Here is a 24,307-nt window from a genome sequence, read left to right as displayed (position 1 = left end):
TCAGAACATTAGAGAGACAGAAAAAGGCGATTAACTAGCATGCAAGCTATGTCCTCCTCGCTTCAAACTGTTCCTCCGCCGCAAGAAGCTATAAAACTCCTGCTTGGGGTACTTGTAATTTCAGTAACAATATTTATAGCAGCAGCAGCTGAACCCAATTCTAACTGCAACAGAACATGTGGATCGGTTGACATCCCCTATCCATTTGGAATATCCGTAGGCTGCTACCTTGACTCATCTTTTCTCATTACTTGTAACTCTTTCTCCTCTTCCAACTCCGAGACGATTACTCATACACCATTTCTGCGCTTAGGCAACATACAGGTACGCAACATATCATTGGATGGTGAACTACGAGTCTCAGCTTATGTAGCCCGTAATTGTCCACTGGAATCGGACTACAATCCCAATCGCAGCTCTACCTCTCTTAGAGTGCAAGAGTTTCCATCTCGTATTCAAAGAATGTGCTCACAGCCATCGGTTGTGACACTCAGGGGCTCATTTCAAGTACTTCATCCTCAAACAAGAATTATGCAACAGGATGCGTGTTAGTCTGTGACAGCATCGACGACATGGTTAACAATTCTTGCTCTGGTATAGGCTGTTGCCAGACTCATATTCCAGATGGAATAAAAGATTTTAATGTAAGGGCTAGGAGCCCTGAAAACCACTCCAAAGTGAGTGAATTCAATCCATGTAGTTTCGCCTTTGTGGTGGAAGAAAAAGCATACAAGTTTTTCACCTTAGATCTTCAGAATATGCAGGATAAACGTGCTTTTCCCTTGGTGCTAGATTGGGCAGTTGGGAAGCAGACATGCGAAGATGCTAAGAAGAATACTGCAGGATACGCATGTAAGGCAACTAATAGTAATTGTGTCAATTCCAAAAACAGTCCTGGGTATCTCTGCAACTGCTTCTCAAGCTATCAAGGAAACCCATATCTCTTTGATGGTTGCCAAGGTAATTAATGCTTATCTATATATGCATTAATTTGGTAATTTCATAGTCAATCTTCTTTTAATTTCTTCGTTTTCTTTAGGCTGAGTTCTGTGATGTTCCATCAAATCCATATTCCGAGAATATCATTCTACAAATATGTCGAAAATGAATATTTTATAAGATATTTAAAAATATTCTTTAATAACTATTAAAACGATGAATATTCTTATAATATACTTGAAAATAATCTTTTAATACAATCTCAGTTTTTTTTATATATTTAGAATCAATTTTTTTTTTTTTTTTTTTGTATAGAACATAATTATATAAAATTGTATATAGAGAAATATTGCAATGAGGATATTGCAAATTTATTGATAGTTAGAAGAAATATTTAAAATAAATTAAAAGGATTAAAAAAATCACTTAGATGATATAGATAAACTATATTATAAAAGTGAGTTGATAAAATAAAGAAAATGAATTTTAATGATGTACGTACCTTAAAAAAAAAAAAAACAAAAATTATTGAGAGGGCTCTTAGTTAGCTAGTTTTCGCTGCTAAATGACATCATATTGAAGATTTTTTGTTGACATATACCGATGGATGTGAGTTTTGATATTGATAAATGTTTTCAGATATTGATGAGTGTAAAACTCCAAATCACGAGTGCGATGATAATGCATGCGTCAACCATATGGGGTCTTACAGCTGTTCTTGCCCCATGGGGTACCAAGGAGATGGGTGGAGAAATGGAAGTAGTTGCACTCCCGTTATTCCTAAACCAAGCAATTCTAAGAATATCATCATTGCACTTTGTAAGTATATATAAATGATTTGTACAATCTTAAATTGCGTAAACTCCGCATGATACTCCATTTAAAAAAACTATACGTAACATTATTTGTATTTATATATTTTGCGTGTTATCAATTAATTTGTTTGAACTTTTAACTCCATAAAGACTTCCAAACTATCAGTCCAAGCAGATCAAAGAAAATTAGTTATAGATGCCAATTGGTGTCATTCTAGTATCTGGAAGAAAGATTAAAGGCAATTGAAAATAATTTACTATTTTGGCTTTAACATCAACCACATTTGAAAGCTATCAAAGGTAGATATATGTATGCTAGCTTATGAGGTAATCACTTATGTAAATACTTTCTAGCTCAAATATTGATTCCGCAGTCCTAAATATTGGTTCTTAATTAACTTGGTTCAAAATGATTGTAAATTGTAAAGCAGATAATACTGGTATTGAGTAAAGATGAAGAGAAATGCTTTAGCTACAAGATGATTTCATAAAATTGTAAACTCACAAACTGACATGTCTAGATATATGCAATACTACAATTATTGTAAAATAGATTTACCGTATCATCAATTTGTATGAGTTTACTTTTGTGAAATCACCTTCTATCTATAGCACTTTTCAAACATAAAGAATGAAACATTGGATTTTAGTCACAACTTTACTTAAGAATTCATTTTGTGCAGGTATCAGCATAAGTCTCTTAGTCTTGCTCTTGGGAGGTTCTTCTGTACTTTTGGGATTGAAAAGAAGGAAGTTCATGAAACTCCAAGAAAAGTACTTCCAACAAAATGGTGGCTTAATGTTACAAGAACATATTTTGAATCATGGAAGGTCCATGGAGACAACGAAAATCTTTAGTAATGATGAGCTTAAAAAGGCCACCAACAATTATGATGAGAGTAGAGTCCTTGGCAAAGGGGGTTATGGAACTGTTTACAAAGGAGTATTACCCGATAACAAAGAGGTTGCCATAAAAAAGTCCAAAGTCTATGATAAGAGCCAAATTGAACAATTTATAAATGAGGTAAGTCGTGCTTCTCCTCTTTCATCAGAGAAACATTTGAAGATAGCAACAGAAACAGCAAGAGCCCTTGCATACCTACATTTTGAAACTTCTATGCCAATTATACATAGAGATGTGAAAAGCACTAATATACTATTAGATGATAACCACACAGCAAAAGTGGCTGACTTTGGAGCTTCAAGGTTGAGGTTGATAACTCTTGATCAAACAGAAATAACCACCTTGGTGCAAGGAACTCTTGGGTACTTAGACCCTGAATACTTCCAAACTGGCCAACTAACGGAAAAAAGTGATGTGTACAGCTTTGGTGTTGTGTTGGCAGAGCTGCTGACAGGTGAAGAGGCAATTTCTACCAATAGGCCTGAAACTTATAAAAACCTAGCAATGTATTTTGTTTCTACAGTGAAAGAGGATCGTCTACTTCACATTCTTCAGGATCACATTGTCAATGAGGGTAATATTGAGCCATTAAAGGAAGTTGCTAATCTTGCAAAAGGGTGCTTAAGGTTAAGAGGGGAGGATAGGCCCACTATGATGGAAGTGGCAATGGAGCTAGAAGGATTGAGAAATATGGAAAAGCATACATGGGGAAAAGATAATCAAACCACAGAAGAAACAGAATACTTGCTTAGTACACCTACACTCCCTTTTAACATTGATATTGGCATTGGTTCTTCTGCAAGTGCAGTTAGTGGACATGATAGCATGATAAACCAACTCTTGAAACCCCTACATGATGGTCGATAAGTAGTTAAGTGCACAATAATTGACTTATATAAATCAATGAGATCCATTCATGAACTTCTACATTCCTATTAATGTTGTGTAATAATGTTGTAGACTCTACCACAGATCATTCAGTACATTTTCTGGTTCTCTCGCTTTTACTAAATTTATGTAGTTGGATGTAACCTATAACAGTTTTGTGTTGCTCTCGGTAAACAAATAAGTTTGATCTCATCCTACTTTAAAGAGTCTACTTTTCCCTCAATAATTCTCAATTCTTGACAATTTAAGAATGTTTATGTAAAAGAAGTTGTACAACTTGTACCTGTCTTGCACAATGTACTGAGGGTTCCATGGTAAGTACTCTTCAGTTCCTAGGTACATTACATTAGCAATTAGCATCAATTAATTAATAGAATCATGACACTTATCCCGGCCTCAGCCATCAAGAAAAATATGGGAAAAAAAGTTGAAAAAAGGGACAAGAAACTAAAACTAAACAATACATGATTAATAAAATGGGATATCTAGAGTTCAAGTGGCCAACCCTCTTCAAGAGGGTCTTCACTCCCTCAATGGGTGGCTCTTGTCTTCCTAATTATGTGGAGTTCGCCTTAACATGGTTTTCTGTAAAGAGTGCATCTTTATCTGAATGTAGTGTAAAGTCGAGTTTAAACATGTACTCGGAACTTGATACGTTCGTCTCTCTTTTTATGCAAATAAATTAAGATGTACAGAATTATTGCCCATATTCAAAAAAGAAAATCTCGAATTTGCACATCTCGCCTCGCTTTTCTTTGATATCAGTTGGAGAATCTTGACGAGTTATTGAACCCATGATATAGATCTACGCCCTCTCCATTGTTTGATGAAGTACTAAAGATGACTTGCACGTGGAACTTATAATTCTTCATCTCAAATAAATTAGGTCTAATGTATCTTCCCATTTGAGGATCGAACCCCATTTCGACCAAGAACTTGCAAAGGCCATAACAATGAAAGCAAAGTCAAAGACAAGTTCCCATTAGCAAAATTGTCTTTGCTTCTCATGTCGAGCTAACATGGCCTATAATCCTTGAACTTGGAAGCAAAGTCGGAGACAAGTTCCTCAGTAGGTGCTCTTTCATGCATACTTCATTGAAAAAATCGATTCTTGAGTTTCGCTTGCTTCTTGGTTTGATTTGTGTTGTATAGATTTTATTATTTTCTTTTTATTCGTGAAGGAACAATGAGCATTTTTGGTTTTTCATATGCTCTTTGTGGGTATAAATTTTAGTCTTCAAAACTTTTGATCTTGCTTTTCTAAAAACTAAAAACAAGAGTTTTGACTAGCAATTATTTCTCTAAATCTTCATCCCAATTTATTGTGGGTTCCAAGTTCCTTGCACATATCATAATTAGATATCCAAAAGATGAGATGAGATAGTTTTAGATAAAAGTTGAAAGTTGAATAAAATATTGTTAGAATATTGTGTTTTAATATTATTATTGTTTTAGAATTTGAAAAAGTTAAATTGTTTATTATAGTTTGGGTGAAAATTTAAAAACGTTGTAATATTAGATGAGATGAGATAAAATGAAATGGAACACTTTCATTATTCTCCTACTCTCTTAATGGATTGCTACCCACGTTTTAATCATCATGCCCAGCCAAGCCTCCCTCACTACGACCTCCCCTAGCTACCCCCATGCTCAGCCAAGCCTTCCTCCTCCCCACGCTCTCTCACTCTGTCATGGGTGTTCCTCAATCTCACGGCCCAGATCCAATGCCTTTAGCCACTATGGAGCCACCTCAATGCCACCACTAGCTTCACCACACCTCCCTCAGCCCCTCTATGCTTGGCCATAGTCTCCAGACGCCCCTAGCCTTCACATGCATCCTCCCCCTCTCGTATGCACTGTACATGGCTAGATCCATCATGTTCCGCGCTTCACCGCCACCACGAGGCCACCATGAGCCCTTATATGACCACACCTAGCTATCCAAACAGCCATTGTACGTGGCTAAGCGCCACTGTACACAGCCTTAGCCACCACCCATGGACTCCCCACCACATTGGCCACCCTCGCATAGCCCAGATCTACCCACTAGAATCCTAGATCCGATCCCCGAGATAGTCCCATTGTAAGGTCACAGTAGTGACCGCTACCGCCAAGCTAGTGGCTTTCAACACCACTAGTCGTGCCGGACAACGAGTAACGCATGGGTTATCCCGACGATGGTATAACTCTCTTTTCCTTATCATTGTTATTATGTTAGTTGGTTGGTTAGGTTGTGGACTCTGCTATTAATATTTATGGAGTTTGTTGTGTAGTGTGGTGATGTGATGTGTTATGCTGTGTATGTGAAGTGTTGGACGTAGTTGGGAAGTGTGTTGTGTCGTTGTGGATTGTGCTCTGAAGTGTGGTTGTGAAGTATATGGCATTGTGTGGATCAGGAAGAGTACACGTGGAGTGTACTCTCGTGGCGTAGCGTGGAATAAGGAGAGTATACACGAAATATACCCTCTTGGCGTAACATGGAATGGGAATTGTACACGTGGAGTATACTCCATGTGGTGGAGTGATGCACCATATGGAGTGTATGTCGTAGTAGTGATGTGGTGTAGCTTGTGTGAAGGAAGTACACGTGGAGTGTACTCTATGTGGTGGAGTGATGCACCATATGGCGTGTATGCCGTAGTGGTAATGTGGCTTAGCATGTGTGAAGGGAGTACACGTGGAGTGTACTCCATGAGGTGAAGCGATACACCGTGTGGCATGTTGTGAAGATAAGGATAGTTGCGTAGTTGATGAGCGTAGAGCATGATGTGTAATGTCGGGAACTGTGGAACAGTGTCTCGATGTAGTTGTGATGTGGCCTGTAGTCTGAGGTGACATGTGTCGCCATGTAGTTGAATTGTGGCTGGGAGTATATGTGAAGTGATAAAATAGTGTAAGAGTAACATAGTGAAAGCATGGCGGGGGAATGTCACGAAGTGACATGGTTAAATAAAAAGTCGTGCTTGTGATGAGTGAGGAGTTAGTGTAAGAGCGATGTAGTGAGAACGTGACGAGATGTCACAATGTGACAAGAGTATGTGAGGGACCGTACTCATGATGAGTTCGGAGTTGGAGTAGAAATGACGTAGCGGGATGTCAGCTAACGTGACAAGGCTACAATGTAGCTTGGGAGTAGTCTCAAGCTATATGACGTGACGTAAGGTGTAGTTATGAATGGAGTCTTGTTATGTCAAGTGTTGGGATGAACTGTCAAGAGGGAAAGGTAGCCTAAAGAGTCATGCTAGCTGGGCTAAAAGAAGGTTAGTATCGAAGTATGGGCTTGTTTATATAAGCAGGTGATCAACGTGTTATATATTGATCTTAAGTGATAAGGAGGTAGGGTTCATGTGTAATCTGGTGAAACATATGTGCCAAACAGATTATCATATGTAATGGATAATCTCTCCTAAGCATAGGTACATGATGTTTGAGCCTCAGAGTTAGCTTAAAGTCGTATGATATGCATGGATGAGAATAACGATGACGATGAGGAAGCACAATCTCAAATGTAGGAAGTGGCATATCTATTGTCTAGGATTGGGATGCATGACTTAGTTGGTCTGAGTCATGCATCGAGATAAGGTTAATAAGAAGAATAAGATGAAGGTCTTAGTGTCTTAACCCTAAGATGAATCATGGAGGTTCACTTTATTGGATGAGCACTCAAGGTAAGACCTTGAGTTTGAAAGAGGAAATGATCGTAAGTAGATTCCGAAGATTTTAGCATAGTAAAGGACATGTAAGAGCACGGGATAGAAGGAGTGTTTCCAAGCAAAGTGTAGTTCTACTTCTAGTTTAGTTGTTTATGCATTAGATAAACAATGATGTTAAGGTTATGTGTATGCATGTAGGTTGCTATCTGACATACACATGAATGAGACTGCTTGAAATGATTATAGCATGGAGTCTAGATAAGTATTATGTTTATACTCTTCTAGAGTTTTTTAAATGATATGAAAATGAAAAAGAAATATTTGTCTTTACGATGATTTGCGAAATGAAAGGAAACTATGTTTTATGAAAAAACATGCTAAGTGTTCAAAGGTATATGTATGTATGACCCTTCTTGGCAGCCCCTTTTTATGCAACCAAAGTATTAATTGTATGCATGTGAATGGATAACTATACGCAGTATCTATTGTATGTATTTTCACGAAATGAGATGTGAAGTCTATGCCTTCTGCTTTAAGCGATGCTTTAAACGATGCGAAGAAAACGTGTTAAATGTCCCTATGAACTGATGGTGTTAAAATGTCCCTATGAATTGATGATGTTAAAATGTCCTTATGAACTGATGATGTTAAAATGTCCCTATGAACTGATGCTTTATGGATGCCATGAAAGATGATGTTTAAGCTCATGCTTTTAAATGTCATTTTTCCATGAATGAGCTATCAAATGAAAATTACTGAAAAGGAAATGACTGAGTGAAAGGAAATGTCTGAAAAGAAATGAACGTTTCAATGTATGAAAATACGTAAGGTCCATATGAATGAAAAGGGTACCAAAGGAATGGGCAGACTGCAATGTCGGCTAAGTAGTACTGGCGGTGCACCCAGTGCTGCCCCTGACTGAAAGGGATTCCCAAATCTAGCCACGGGCAGAATCCAGGTCCAAAGGAAGACCGCTAACCCCAACACACGGGGCGTAATAGTGTGTACCGGCCAAAAAAAGTTATAAGAAAGAATGTATGAATGCATCGAACTCTTTGAGAAATGAAGGCACTGACGAGAGATGTTTTACGAAAAGAAAACCCTTTAAGAAAAACTCCGCCTAGTGATATTTTCAAAATGAATGTATGTCTCATGTACGTATAGTATGTATGGAGTGATAAATGCATGAATGAAAAATTATGTTAGTATATTTTAACTGTATGACCTACTGAGTATTCGACTCATTTAGTTTTTATGTATGTCCCTCCCCTTACAGGAACTAAATGAGCAGAAAGCGTCAGGACAGACGCAGCCCAAGGGGAAGAGCACAGAAGTCTAGGTATGAGAGTTTTAATTATATGAGAGGCCTTTTTATTTTAGGATTGATGTTTTCCGCTGTAAACCTCTTTTATTCTCAAAGCATATTTTATTTTATAATGTAGAGTCTTGCACCCTGAGTATGGAAGTAAAAAGTTTTAAAACGAACGGTAATTCCTCTCTCTTTTCTTAAAAATCATTTTCTAAAGGTCCCACCACAAGGACAGGCATTAGACATACCGTCTGTGCTTTTTCAGAAGCAATCAACCTAGCCGGGAAGATTGCGATGCAGTTGGCTAGGCCACCACCGAGGACATCGAATCAGGCACCACAAACAAAGGCTGTTACCCAACATCAGCAGCCGAGTGATTCCCCTCCACCCTCATATAGCAGGATACAAAGAAAGGAAAGCAGTAATCAAAATACAAAGGCTCCAGTGCACACGGAGGGAGGGAGCAACGGCCCATATACTAGGCCCATGGCAAGAAAGTGTTTTCAATGCAACCAACCAGGGCATCGATCCAATGATTGCCCCACATGCCGATTAGTCCATGTGATAGAAGAAGGTGAAGGGAATCCGAGAGAAGGAGAAAGTAGTGAAGATGATGTAGTAGAAGAACTCGTAGAAGGAGATGAAGGAGAGCCAATCAACTGTGTCATTCAACGAGTGCTGCTTGCACCTAAGCTAGAGGATAGAAACCAATGGCACTCTATTTTCAAGACACGTTGCACTATTAACAATAAGGTATGCAATGTAATAATGAGAACATAGTATCAAAGGCTCTTGTAAATGCATTGGAGTTAAAGATGGAAAAGCACCCACATCCATACAAGATTAGCTGGATCCAAAAGGGAGCCAAGGCAAGGATAAGTAACGTTTGCCGTGTTCCTTTTTCCATTGGAAAATACTACAAAGATGAAGCTATGTGCGATGTGGTGGAAATGGACGCCTGCCATAACTTTCTCGGGAGACCTTGGCAATTCGATGTAGACACCACTTACAGGGGGCACAACAACACTATTTCATTTTGGTGGCGAGACCAAAAAATAGTGTTAATGCCCATGGGGGAAAAGGGTCCCAACTCCTTACAAGCTGAAGAGAAGAGTGTCTTGTTTACCATAAGCGAGAGTCAGTTCCTAGAAGAAGCAAAAGAAACTGAGGAAATAGGGACACTGGTGGTGAAAGGAGAAGATGTTGTTGACTCCCACATCATACCCTCACAAGTGCAATATCTCTTGACTGAATTTGAAGGCCTCGCACCACAAGAGTTACCTGAGGGACTACCACCCATGCGTGATGTCCAGCATCACATTGATTTAGTTCCTAGAGCGAGCTTACTAAATCTACCACACTATCGAATGAATCCCAGTGAGCACCATATCTTGCAAGAACAAGTAGAGGACCTCCTTCATAAGAGACTGATCATCAGGGAGAGCATGAGCCCATGCACGGTATCAGCGCTAATCAACAAAGAAAGATGGGAGTTGGCAAATGTGCGCGGACAACCGTGCCATCAACAAATAATGGTAAAATACTGGTTTCCCATTTTGGGACTAACTGATATGTTGGATATGCTTATAAGGTAGAACATTTTTTCAAAAATTGATTTACGGAGTGGGTATCATCAAATAAGAATACGACCAGAAGATAAGTGGAAGACGTCTTTTAAAACCAAAGAAGGCTTCTACGAGTGGTTGGTAATGTTGTTTGGTCTCTCTAACACGCCAAGCACTTTTATGCACATCATGCACCAAGTTCTCAGGCCTTTCATCAAAAAATTTGTTGTGGTATATTTTGACGACATTCTTATTTACAACCACAATCAAGTTGATCACTTGAGTCATCTAAGGGAGGTTCTATTGGTGCTGTTCCATCACGAGTTATATATTAACTTGAAGAAATGCACTTTCTTAAGTGGCAGGTTACTGTTTCTTGGATTTGTGGTAAGCGCCGAAGGGATACATGTGGATGAGGAGAAGGTGTGTGCTATCCATGATTGGCCAACACCCACCACCATTAGCCAAGTTTGTAGCTTCCATGGACTAGCCACTTTCTACTGCTGGTTCATCAAGAATTTCAGCTCCCTGGCGGCACCCATCACAGAGTGTATGAATAAAGGGCGATTCATGTGGGGGTATGGAGCAAGATGTCAGTTTTAATACTATTAAAGAGAAGTTGTCCACAACACCAGTACTTGCTCTTCCCAGCTTTGATAAGCTTTTTGAAGTTGAATGTGACGCCTCCATAATCAGTATGTCTTGTTCCAAGAAGGCGAAAGTGGACTACATATGAGTTGGAATTTTATGGTTATACGGTCTCTGAAACACTGGGAGCACTACTTGATTCAACGTGAGTTTGTCCTCTACAATGACCATCACGCCCTAAAATTCTAAACACCTAGAATAGCTGGAATCGTATGCATGCCAGATGAATCAGCTTTATGCAAAAATTTACCATGGTGCTCAAACACAAATCTGGGCAGTAGAACAAAGTGGCCAACGCTCTCAGCCGTCGTGCATCCATGCTTGTGACAATGAAGATCGAGATCACTGGCTTTGAACAACTCAGGGATTTGAATGCCAATGATGAGGACTTTGCTAAGGTCTAGAATAAATGTGTAATAAGGTAGCCAAGTTTAGACTTTCATATACAGGAGAGATACCTTTTTCGTGGAAATCAACTCTGTATTCCTCAGACTTCTCTGCGTGAACACGTCCTACGTGAGCTGCATGGGGGAGGATTAGGAGGCCATGTGGGTCGAGACAAATCAATTTCCTTAGTGACCGAATTTTATTTCTGGCCTCAATTGAAACTTGATGTAGGGAGGTTTGTGCAAAGCTACCCTATTTGTAAAGTGAAGAAGGGTCAATCATAGAACACGAGATTATATACCCCATTACCAATACCTCGAAAAATTTGGGAGGATTTAACGCTGTGCTTGGGTTACCACGTACTCAACACAGTGCCAACTCTAATTTTCTAGTCGTGGATCGAGTCTCCAAGATGGCACACTTTATTCTTTGCCGAAAGATGTCAGATGCATCCAGCGTAGCTCACTTATTTTTTAAAGAAGTTTTCCACCTGCATGGAGTCCCCATAACTATTACCTCTGATCATGGCACAAAGTTCCTTACTCATTTTTAGATCGCTCTGTGGGACAAGTTTGGGACCTCTATCAAGTACAGTAGCACTTGCCACCCACAAACCGATGGCTAGATGGAAGTGACAAACAGAACACTTGGCAACATGCTACGTTGTATTTCCGGTGACAAGCCGAACCATTGAGACATAAACCTTCCGCAAGTAGAGTTTGCCTTCAACAACATGAGTAACCCGTTCGACAGGAAAAAGCCCTTTCGAAGTAGTCTATACTAAACCTCCCAGACATGCTCTTGATTTAGTTCCTCTTCCAAAAATTCTTGGGCTAAGCACATCCGCTGAAAATATGGCCTAGAGAATTCAAGGACTGCAGGCAGAGGTGTGAAGCAACCTGGAGCAATCCAACGAGAGATAAGTGCATTGCAGACAAGAACAGGCGAGCCAAAATATTCCAAGAAGGGGATCTAGTGATGGTTCATTTACGAAAGAATCACTTTCCCACGGGCACTTACAATAAACTACAAAATAAGATGGCCCTTTCCGCATTGTGAAGAAAATTAATGATAATGCCTAAGTGGTTGAGCTCCCAGACAACATGTCCATCTCCCCCACTTTCAATGTAGCCGACTTGTTTGAATATCACCCTCCCAATGAACCACTCTATGTAGACCAAAACTTTGAGGGGAGTTTCTTTCTCAGTGGGAGGAATTGATGCAGGACACCAACGTGGCAACTACATGCAATGATTCTAGTAGATCTTGTTAAGCAGTGGGAAAGTTGAACTCCAGTCAATGCACCGACATCATCCCTTGCTAATGCCTGAATTATCAACGCCAACCTGCCTTTTTAAATGTTTCTATTTTTTCATCTAATTTGCTTATGACTTGCTCTTTAATTGATTGTTTCCTTTTTCAAGTATTTCCTTTTTACCGATTGTCCACTTTCCTTTTGTGATCCTACTATATATTTTGATCACCATTATAGAAGAGATTATTATTGAAAAGATTGAATATGAAGGTGGCGATTTATTTTCTTCAGCTTGTGTTCATTTCGGAAGACATAGTTCTTCCAAGCACTCTGTATTTTTTTCTTCATGTCGTTCCGCTACGCCATATATGGAACTTCACTCTCTAGCCACTTGCTACTCTCATCTAATATCCTCTTCCTGCATTTTTGTTAAGTCCTCCACGACTACGTACCATCCTCAATCTCGTTTCTAACCTGTACTAATACTGCCATTGCAACATGTATACATTATAAAAACAAAAGGCTATAGTCTTCATATGTCTTTTCTGAATGACGTCAACATGATTACTCTAAGTTATATGTAAAAGAAAATGACCTCCATTGACCTCCTCTAAGTAACATGTCTTTATCTCTGATTATTGCCATTAGTATCCAAAACCTTGACTTCAAATTGCCTTTGCTAATCTCCTTAAAAATATCTATCATCATACATATATGACAATCATTATTAATTTCTATTTCAGTTTCGCACACCTCAAGTTTTAAGGATGCATACCCGTACATTGTTTACACTTGACATTTTCTCTCGTCTTGTACTTTGTTTATTTTTTAGCCATTTCCAGAATATTAGTTGTGATATGCGTCATATTTCTAAGTAACATCTCACCTAGAAAAATAACCCCCATCATTTTTCTAGGCTTGGTCTAGCTTCTAGGCACATATCATGTATAACCTTAAACAACACCACAAACCAAGCAAGTACCATGACACACAGTCGACTCAACACTACCATATTGTCAACTCTTGATATTTTGTGAAAAAAGTCAATAAACAATGTGCTGATGACGGGGGTATATACATGCGCAAGTCATGAGGTCCGTTTATAGCCCATGGGCGGAGATCTTCACACCTAAGCACTACCAAAAAATAGTGTTTCTACTAGATGGCTCTAGTTCTTAACTTGCAGGTTGCAAAATCAATGAGGCTTCCTTCACCCTGCCCACATAATACTAATCCTAAATGTTGTGTATAAGTGATATTTTATAGGCCTGCTGCCCACTCCTAGAGGATGGGTAGCCACCCACCCCGCCCCTTACACTCGCATGGGCGAGGGGCCTGCATATGGACATCAACACCTGGTCCAGTCTTGTTGCCAGGCGGATGGATGGCGATGCAGACCGTTTAGAATCTGCCAAACCAATTCAGATTTCACAAATCCCTTCACCAAATCCACATATCTATCCCTCAAATATAAAGGTCAATCATCAAACCACAAGTATAGAAACACAGATCCAAAAAAATCGTCTTGTACCAAAAAAAGCTTTGTAGCAATGCAAGACCATGGCATAGCTATGGGTCTACATTGAGACCCACATCTCATAGTGACCGTGGTCCTCTTCGCAAACCCATGGCCATACCACGGCCTATGGCTCGAGGCAAAGAACCACATTCACAAATGTCTGTGAGTCTCTTTGCAAATCTATAGCCATTCATGGCCTTAGACCCAGAACCGCATTGTGGCCTGGATGTCTCACAACCTTGAAGAAGAAAAAGTGGAGGAGGAGAAGAGAATAGGAAGAAGAAGAAGAGGAGGAGACGTGATGCCTGCTGTGGGGTTGGGGAAGTGACGGAGGAGGAGATGAAGAAGAGAGAAGACATTAAGAGATGGGGTCCCGGAGGAAGAGAAAGAAGAGAGAAAAGAAAATGAAATTTGGATTCTTTTATTTTTTCTTTTATACTATGGTATGAGGGGTGGGTGGATAGTCCCACCTGCACCCCACACTCGTATACCATTTCTATTAAAAAGCCTGCCCGCCCGTCTGCTTGGGCAAGGCCGATTGCCTGCCTAGGCCCATTCGGGGGCGGCGATAATGTACTAGATGCGGGGCCAACCAACAACCCTAATATTTTATGTGAGATTTTCATGTTTTATGCACCTTTGGAAACAAAATGCTTACAAAAATAACAAAAAATAGAGCTTTTGCTTGGCTGAGTAGCTTAGCTTACCAATTTGTAATCTTACATTAAAGAACAAAAATAATGAATTCTAATAAATTTAAAACTAATAGTAAACTGATAGAAAACCATATGTTTAATTGTGTGACGGATGAAATGAATTAAAATGTATATGTGTATGAAATAAATATTAGGAGTAGAAGCTTAATTGAAAGCATGAGTGCAGTAAAACATGTTTTGACGAATGAGACATTGGAGTTTCATTGTATTAGACTGATGATAGTTAGGTTGTACACTTAGAACAAAATCTCAGCATTTTGAAATGATGTAAAGACAAATTTATAATCTAATTTACCGTATCAAACTACGTCAATTTATGAATTTATTTTTATAAATTTTTTTGTAGATGGATCGTTCATTTCTTAACTAGAATAAATTCAAAGAGTAAATAAAAAAAAAAAACATGCTAATTGTTCAAAACCACTAGTTGAAATTTGGAACACTCTACAATTGTGTTAAATCAAGAATATTTATTCAGTGAAAAAAAAATCAAGAATATTTATTTTGCAACATTCACTTTAAACTACCAAAAGTTATAATGTGCATTGTGAATTATTATTATTATTATATATATACACATATCATTAGAACCAAATAACTAAATTATCTCTTATAACTTATTATTCTTTGAGCTTTAACAGTTGAATCTTAAATAAGGGCACTCAATATTTTTTTGTGATACAAAGCGTAATTTTGTCTAATTAATTTTCTAACAAGAAGTAAGGCGTGAAAGAGCCTATAAGCAGAATCCACTATCCATAATTTTACGTTTGTTAACTTTTGTTAAAAATAAAATAAAAAAATAAATTAAACCAAACACTTTTATCTTTGAGTAGTGTTACATATACTTACAAGTTTACATCACTACAAGAAAAATAAACATTTGTAACGATAATGATTATTTGTGATAAAAGCAGACTACTTTCGGCAGGAAATAGCAGGAAATAAACATTTTCACAGGAAATAGGTGGTCACAAATAAGCAGTTTTTTTGGTTTAATAACAAGTCATTTTCGTATAAGACTCATTTTGTTAGTTTTGTTTTTAAATTCCAATTAATTTTGAATTTCAAAATTCATAATTTTCAGTATTATAGCTGACAAGTGAATAAGTAAATTTTTTGTAATTTTTTTTTGAAGTATATTTAGCATCAATTTTTTTTTCTAAAGTACATTTAGTATTTTTCTTTTTCTTTATATTTTTATTTTGAAAAATACTAACTGTACTGAAGAAAAGCTTATAAAAAAACTTACTTCCCTATGCGTAAATTATTTATATGCTCAAAATTATAATATTTGAAATTTAAAATTTGAGTTTAAAAAAAAAATTAACAAAATGAGTCTGGTACATAAATTTATAACCACATGTACCTCTACTCTTTTATATTTTCAAATGTGGGTTTTTTAAATCAATTTATAAGAACAAAAAAGAAGAAGAGAAATGTAGCTATTCTTTCCGTTGTTCAATTTCTATTTTAAAATATTTTTTTAAAATTAAACACACAGCATTCCAGCAACAGTAAAACACCGTTTATAAGACGGTGGAAGGACAAAAAATGTAGGCGTTCTTTTCTTCCATTTTTCAAATTTGAACATTAAAGATTTTGAAAAATAAAGCACAAAACATTCCTGTGACGGTAAAACAGAAAACCCCGAAATCCTTATTTATTTATTATTATTATTATTATTATTATTTGAATCAACAAGTAATACTTCTCATTCATTCATAACTGAGGTTGCGTTTGGATGTTGAATTGAGTTGAGTTGAGTTGAGTTGAGATAATAAAATATTGTTAAAATATTATTTTTTAATATTATTATTATTTTAGGATTTGAAAAAGTTAAATTATTTATTATATTTTGTATTGGAATTTAAAAAAATTGTAATGATAAGTTGAGATGAGTTGAAGTGAGTTGAATAACCAAACGGAGCCTGAAACTTGTTCGTTACAAATCATCTCTCTGATTACAATAGAATTGATCTCAGCAGGTTCATCTTCAATCCAGCAGCATTCTCCTTTTTTCTGCAAAACTCTCTCTGCAAGTTCATGAGCTACACTGTTTCCTTCTCTGAAAATAAAGCCAAACTCCCAATCTGATCTTTTAGTTAAAACACCTCTGATGTCTTCTACAATCTGCGTCGGTTTAGTAGCCTTTTTATTGAGACTTCCGGTGAAATTCCTCTTTATTCCTCCACCTGCGTCGGTTTAGTCTTTGCCCTCGATTTTGCTCAATTGGTATACTTCTGGTGCGAAACATTGCCTCTCGGTTAATAGTTTTCAGTGGTAGCGGTGAGTTCTAGTCTGATCTGAGGTCGCGAGAATCATTGGAATTAGACGAGCTCGAGCACGAAGTCATTTGTCTGCTCGACTTAAAGATTTACGGTATGCACGCCTTTTTCTCTCCTCCGTTTTGTCTGCTCGGGGTTAAAGATTTGCGATATGCTCGCCCCTTTCTCTTCTCCTTTTAGGATTGGGCATATGCTTCTTGTTCTTTTGCTAGCTAGGTTTTTCTTGCCTGGTTCTTTCTCTTAGTTAAGAGTATTCAGCCCACACTCTTGTTTGTGAATGTATTCCTTTGAGTCTACACGATTTTAATGTTTCTTTGTGATCTCACCAGGTCCTCAGCTATCCGGCAGTGAGAAGCACCTCAAAGATTTCTCACGGCAAGGCAGACCCACTGCGATCGTTGGTCTCCAAGGCCTCTGCAGGTTATATGTAAGTGAAGGTGATAGGGGGGAAATTTTAACATTAATGATTTGCAATGTATCTTTAGTTTTGTTTAGTTTTGTATTTTTTTCTTTTATTTTATTTTATTTTTTCTTCTCTATATCTTTAAATAAATTCGTATTTGAAACGAATGCAGTCATTGTTTTACTTTTTCTTTTCCCCCGATCTTTCTATTGAAAACTGATTCATATATGTTTATAATTCTCCACAGGGGTATTTTGATTTTGCAGTTTTAATGCAAATCCATGTCTAATTATTTTCTGGTTTGGCTCTTGACTAGGAATATTCAGCCCATCCACACCCTTCAATGAGAACGTATTCGTTGAGTCCATACGATTTTGAATTTTTCTTTGTGATTATCCTCGTATCCTACCAGGTCCTCAGCTATCACGCAGTGGGACTCACCGAGATTATTGAACATCATGTGCATGATTTGGCCACTGTTGGTTATCCAGTTAAGAGTGTGAAATAACCATGCTTCAGTGGCTTCCATCATGCTTGTTACTGAAATTACGTACAACGTTGCAAGTGATAGTAATAGGAGGGTTACTTTGGCATTAATGATTTGCCATAGTTCATTTCCTTTGCTACCCCCCAACCTCTGTGTTCGTATGTGAAATGAATGCAGCCATTGTTTTAATTTTTCCCCACAATCGGTCTGGTGAAAATTGATTCATTGTATGCTTATAACTTTCCTCATGGTAAGCTTCTTTGCAACAGATTCCTTTTTGCCTCATTTGGTAAATTATTTTCCATATAGTAAAAGTGTTTTTATGGTGAGTGGTGACTACATATTTCAATTACTTAAGGCTTTCTTATTCGTTCAGGTCAGTCTATTTTATCAGAATATTTGCTTTGATCTGGATTCATAGAAAAGTAGATGTTGAAAATGTGGTAACCAATATGTTTGCCTGCAGAGTTCAGCAATCCTTAAGCTATATTGTGCCACCTGTTTGCCTCTTATTGATGGGGCTATCATTTTACGTATTGGGCCGTTATGTACTAGAATGTTGTAGATGATGTCATTCCTGATTGTGTACTGCTATAACTTTTTAGAACACTGACATCTTTAAAATTTGAAGAAATGTGGCTTGAATGATCTGCGGTAGAGTAGTCAAATAATAAGGATTTGAAATATGAGCTACAATATTTAGGAGTGTTTCTTCAAATTTAAAGATGTACTAATATTATCTTCAAAAGTAATATTTTATTCTAAAAACTTAGACCCAACTATTTTAATATTTATTCTAAAAATCAAACTCAACTAATAGTTGAGAAATAGGTTGAGGAAAAATAATTGTTGGGAAACAATAATTTTAAGTAAAAATTAAATTATTAATTAACATATAGTTAATGTAGTTACAAAATATGAAAAAAAAATTATTATTAAAGAAATTATATTATATTATTATTTTGACTCATCCAATGTGGAGTTATGGCTTGAATTGTTTTGGATTTATAGAAAACATATACTTTTAGCTAAAGTGTAGAGATGACTTTGATGAATCAAATGCTTATAATGCTCTAATATGGGTTTAAAAAAGTCTTAAGAACCAATTATCATAATTTGTTTCATGTTTGGTGATTCTCTATCATAGAATATCTCTAGCTAGTTCCTTTTTGTTTATTGTTGAGGTACACGAGTTGTTTCTTTATTGCCTTTCTTGTTTAAACAAAAAAGTTTTCATGTTTCATTTTCATGGAGATGACGCTATTAAGGTTTTTTTTTAACCTAATTCTTGTTTGGGTTGATGGGTTGTTCTCTCTCTATCTCTTTATGTTTTTTATTAGTGAAAAATTTAAATTTTCTTTTGTTCTTCAGAGATCACCTTCAAAAACTCGAGTGGTATATACCTACATATAATCAAAGAATTGCATAGTCAATACTTCTATGAATTTTTTTTTTTTGTTTATATTCATTTTGATTCAGCTACTTCTTTTCCCTTTTCATCTGACTCTTTTATTTTTAAATTTTCCTGTACATGTTGCAAAGGCTAAGAGATCCTTGATTAACGAAGGCCTACTAGATTCTGAACAGAGATGAGTTAAGGTCCAAAGTCTAGGATATCTAAACCAGGAAAGGAAATCCAGTCTTCCAATATTAAGGTATCTGTTCAAAAAATAAGACTATAAATTTATAGAAGATGAAATAGCTAGACCCTAGTTTTCATATAGCTAGAACTTAATTTTCTGCTGAATGATTAAGCTTTGTTATGATGTGGTGTTTGCCATTATGCCTGCAGTACTTGGGAATTAAATTACTAAGAGCAAAGGCTTTGAGTTTGAATCTATTCAAACTTTTCAAACTTATATTCCTTGGACTTTGCATGAACCAAAACTTGGAAAGCTTTAAATGGAACCTAAACTTATGTTAGATTGTTAAGAGCAAAGGCTTTGTTATGATGTGTGAGTGCGTTGTGACTTTGGCGGTGAACCTTCCTAATGATATGTAGAGCTACTAGTTATATTATTCATCAGTTCATCTTTCTACCTTGAGTTATACAATCATTTAAGGTATGAGGAAAGGAAAATTGAAGTATATATCTTTATTTATGTGGCCTGCTTCATATTTCTACTCTATGGTGTAACTTGGATGATCACGTTCAAATCTAAGATGCATGTTTGCTATGAATTTATGAGTATTGGTTAAATGCTGAAACTAGGATGAATGTTTGAATGGATAGCAAAGATAATTGAGTCAAATGTTGATTATAGCTGTACTAAATCACTGTGCATGGTTTGGTATGCTGGAGAATCGAACTTTTAGCACTATCAAATGCTGAATGCTTTGTTTAACTGTTGTATTTAATCTTTTTTACCAATTTGGCAATCGTGGATTTATCATGAACTCATGCCTATGAACTTTATTTTTCTTTTTATTTGACAACTCCTATGGGTTGGCTCAAGTGGTAAAGGCCTTGGGCTTGGGGTATACTTCCCCACATGTCTAAGGTTAAAATCCCCTTGGGTACAAACTATCTCTAAGGACCATCGGATTGGGGGATTTTCTCCTTGAATTACCCGAGGTACACTTGTGGGAAACTCCTTGTCGAGGGCCTGTACACACCTTGGATTAGTCAGGACGCTGCTCCCGGACACCCATATGCATGTGTGCCTTTGTGGGGTATATAAGTATATTCATTCTTTCTTTAGGAGATAAAGGGTGGGTTTTAAAACCATATGCATGTGTGCCTTTGTGGGTGTTGGTGTTCTTTTTAACAATGGTATATGAGATTAACTCTATTTACATATATTTTTCATGCAATGTCAGGGATTTCTACGTCCTTCCAGCACCTATTTGCCACACTTGATTTTAGAAAGCAAGATGAAGGAACAGTGCTTTTGGCAGAGCATTAGCTAAATATGGGGGTAATAGCATTTTAATGAATCTGTTCTTGCCCTGTTATTTGATGGGTCCATAGGTGCTTTATATGACTAATCTTTTTGTGGTAAAGACTCAAGTATATATACTTTAACAAGATTATGCTTGTTACTATTATAATCCACTTATATGTTACTACTGCTGATAAGTTTTATAATTTCTTTTATTAAATGTAATCTTACTGAGTTCACTGGACATAATAACACTCACACTTGCTCTCTTGACAAAATGATACTGAAACAACGAAAATTCCAATAAAGTCTTCCTGAAGCCAAATTTTTAATGATGCATTTCTTACCATACCAAAATAAAAGTAAGCTTATCTTCAGATTAGGTCTCTACTAATTGAATGCTCCTATTCATTTTCTCTATGTTTCTTATGTGATATGTATTTCCTCTAATTGCATTGGTGTTAGGGGGAGACTTGAACGCACATTATATCCATTCTCAATGTGAGATATTGCAAAATCACTTTGTTCATGTTTCTTCTATTGTATTTGAGTTGTTCTTGAAAGATGGCTTTTATTACTTCACTGGAATTTGCTTAACATTTAGGATTATAGTTGCTTCATTGTATATTACTTATATTATTAGGATTCCCTTTATTATAGTCATTATTGGTGGTATAGTCTACTAACCACGAGTATACATTGACTGTGTTCTCTCTTCTTTTTCAGAATGGAAGCATGTGACAAGGTGTGATTATCTTCGCCCTTCACATCATAAGCATTGTACAAATCTGTTTGACTTTAAATTCTTGCACAAAAAGTAGTGGGAGGAAAAGGACATAGGAGGCTTCTTCTATCCTCTTGCAAGTAAACTAAGGGATCATCTCACTCTGCCTATATCTCTTCGTCTTGGCTCCTCCTCCTCCCTCTCCACCATCTTTTTCTGCTCCTCTTCCTCCTCCACCTCCTCCCATCCCTAAGTTCCCTCCTCCTCCCGCTGCCTCTATCATCTTATTATCATTGTTATCATCATCACAATCTCATCACCATTCACATTACAGTCTCATCTTCATAACCATCATGATCCATCTAATTACATAATTATCCATACTCATCATCGTTGCATTATCTTTTCATATAATCATGATCTCATCACATCCTCATCCTGATAACCATATCATGATCCATCTCATTATTTCATTATCCATATTAATGATCATCATCTCATCATATTTTCATATCATTTATCATCTTATTATATTTTCATATCATCATGATCTCATCACATCCTCATACATAACCATCATCCATCTCATTACATCATTATTATACTCATCATCTCATAATCTTTTCATATCATTGGGATCTCATCACATCCTCATCTTCATAACAATCACGATCCATCAATGAAACTTGAGTGTTTAGTTTCATCATTGGCATTATAATGTCTCTATAAATGAAACTTGAGTGTTTAGAAAAAGTCGTAGTGTATAAGATTAAAATGAAGCTGGATCAACGAAAAAATATTTTTTTCTCGAAGTTTGATAATGATATTTGTACATTATTTTTATTTGTTAGAGAATCTTAATTCATTTTTTTTTTTTTGTATATTAACACTTTGTTAATCTATTCTTAATGTTTGCAAAAGATTTTGTGAGGACAAGTTGTTAAGAGACAATGTTATCTTGAAGTTGTTATAAAATTACAGGTTTGATAGATATATCTATTTATAAAATGTTAAAATAGGTATTGTAAAATATTTATATTGTTATTCTCTATTATTATTATTAGTGGTTTACCTTGCTAACCACAAGTATATATGGATTATGTTGTCTTTTACATTCTTGTGCATATGGAAGAATTTGACAGAGGGTGTAAACCTTCTACTTTACACACTAAAAACAATGAGTATGTTTTTTTTATTATTGCACAAAAATTAGAGAGAGAAATAGGCATAAGAGCTTTTACTATCATTTTACAAAAGCATCCAGATCCATTAAGGATGCAACCTGCACGCCCAAAAGGATGGGCTTTGCCTCCATCCCTCGACGCATGGACCTTGTTTGGGGGGGGGGGGGGGGGTCCGAGCTCCTATCAGCAGGTTCCTCGTCTAGATGTTGGGTGGTATATTACAAAAAAGTCCAAAATAATCACACAAAGCAAAGTTAAAAATCTTACAAATCCAAATAAAAGCAAAAACAATCTTAGAAATGAAACTAAATGAACTTATAGATGAGAAAAATCTCCTAAATCCAACAAAAAATAGTTCAAACTTATAAAATTATAGATCAAACCAAACAAATAAACAAAACCAAGTAATAATCGCACAGATCTGTGCACAGATCCAACATGTCATGAGTCAAAAAAATGTGTGGATAGATCTTTGAGATCTGTGAGTAGATCTTTATGGCCCAAGGTCATCATGGCTACACCTGTGGATCATTAAACTTGCAGACCCGTAACCGTCGATTCCAGTCGTGGGTTAAGAAGAAAGAAATAGAGGGTTATGAAGCATGGGAAACAATGCAAGAAATGTATGGTATGATACAACAGGTAACTTTAAGTAGTGGCGGCAAAGCTCTTGATTGATCATGGCATACAGATCCTCATCGAGGATCGTGTTCTTAAGTTGTAGAGACCAACAACCAAGCTGTGATCTTACCATTGTAGATTGTGCATTGGCCGTGAGTTGTGACCCACGACAATGAAGAGAATTTTGAAGTCGGCTTAGAGGAGGAGGAGAAGTAGATGGGAAGAAGGAGGAGAAGGGAAGGTAGAGAAAAGTGGATAGTGGCCACTGAGGCGTGAAAGCCTGGAAGGAAGGGAGAAAGGAGAAGATGGGGGAAAAAGAGGACGATGACAATTTGGAAGAAGAGAAATGAGAGCAGGGACAAACAATGGTACTTACAGTTAGGGTTTTGTTCATTGTTTTTATATATTATATGTTTATATTTATATATATTTAAGGACTGGGTAGACTGTTGAAACCTCGACAGGCCCAAAGCCTAGCCCAACACCAGCCCCTTAGGCTTTCAAACAGGAGAATTAAAGCCCACCCATCATGGTATGCAGATGGAGGCCTCTGCCAGCCCCATGTGGGGGCTGGACGGAAGGGTCGACTAGGTCGGATGTTGGGGCTTGCCTGGTAACGTTACTCTCGATCGCATAGTAAGCCAAGGTGTGAGGTCACCGATACCTCTTAGCCTAGCTTAGCTTATCATTTATCATCTCATTATATTTTCATATCATTTATCATCTTATCATCTTTTCATATAATCATGATCTCAACTATTACGATCCATCTCATTACATCATTACTCATACTCATCATTATCATTTGATAATCTTTTCATATCATTCAGCATCTGTTCATATCATTATGATCTCATCACATCATCATTTTCATAACCATCATCTATCTCATTACATCATTATCATACTCGTCATTATCATCTTGTCATATTTTATACCGTTGTGACCTCAACACATCCTCTTCATCCTAACCATCACGTTCTATCTCATTACATAATTATCCATAGTCATCATCAGCATCTCATCATCTGTTCATATCATCATGATCTTATCACATCCTCATTTTCATAACCATCATTCATTTCATTGCATCAGTATCATACTCATCATCATCATCATC

The 24,307-nt window shown here is 36.8% G+C and overlaps 1 protein-coding gene and 1 long non-coding RNA gene across 2 annotated transcripts; both read left to right on the top strand.

Annotated features, from left to right (window-relative positions):
• Positions 1-557: 557 nt before the first annotated feature.
• LOC121242403 (wall-associated receptor kinase 2-like) lies at positions 558-3,649 on the top strand. Its single transcript, XM_041140270.1, has 3 exons — positions 558-960; positions 1,579-1,758; positions 2,438-3,649. Exons 1-3 carry the CDS (start codon positions 573-575, stop codon positions 3,523-3,525), a joined length of 1,656 nt encoding a protein of 551 aa, XP_040996204.1. The 5' UTR covers positions 558-572; the 3' UTR covers positions 3,526-3,649.
• Positions 3,650-16,748: 13,099 nt separating this feature from the next.
• LOC121243108 lies at positions 16,749-21,869 on the top strand. Its single transcript, XR_005936062.1, has 4 exons — positions 16,749-16,980; positions 17,216-17,313; positions 19,319-19,431; positions 21,385-21,869. It is a non-coding gene; the product is annotated as an uncharacterized LOC121243108 (long non-coding RNA).
• Positions 21,870-24,307: the final 2,438 nt, after the last annotated feature.

This window comes from Juglans microcarpa x Juglans regia, chromosome 8D (assembly GCF_004785595.1).
Source record: "Juglans microcarpa x Juglans regia isolate MS1-56 chromosome 8D, Jm3101_v1.0, whole genome shotgun sequence".
NCBI classification, from domain to species: Eukaryota; Viridiplantae; Streptophyta; class Magnoliopsida; order Fagales; family Juglandaceae; genus Juglans; species Juglans microcarpa x Juglans regia.
Note: the sequence above shows the minus strand (reverse complement) of the source record. Positions and strands in the feature narration are given on the sequence as shown.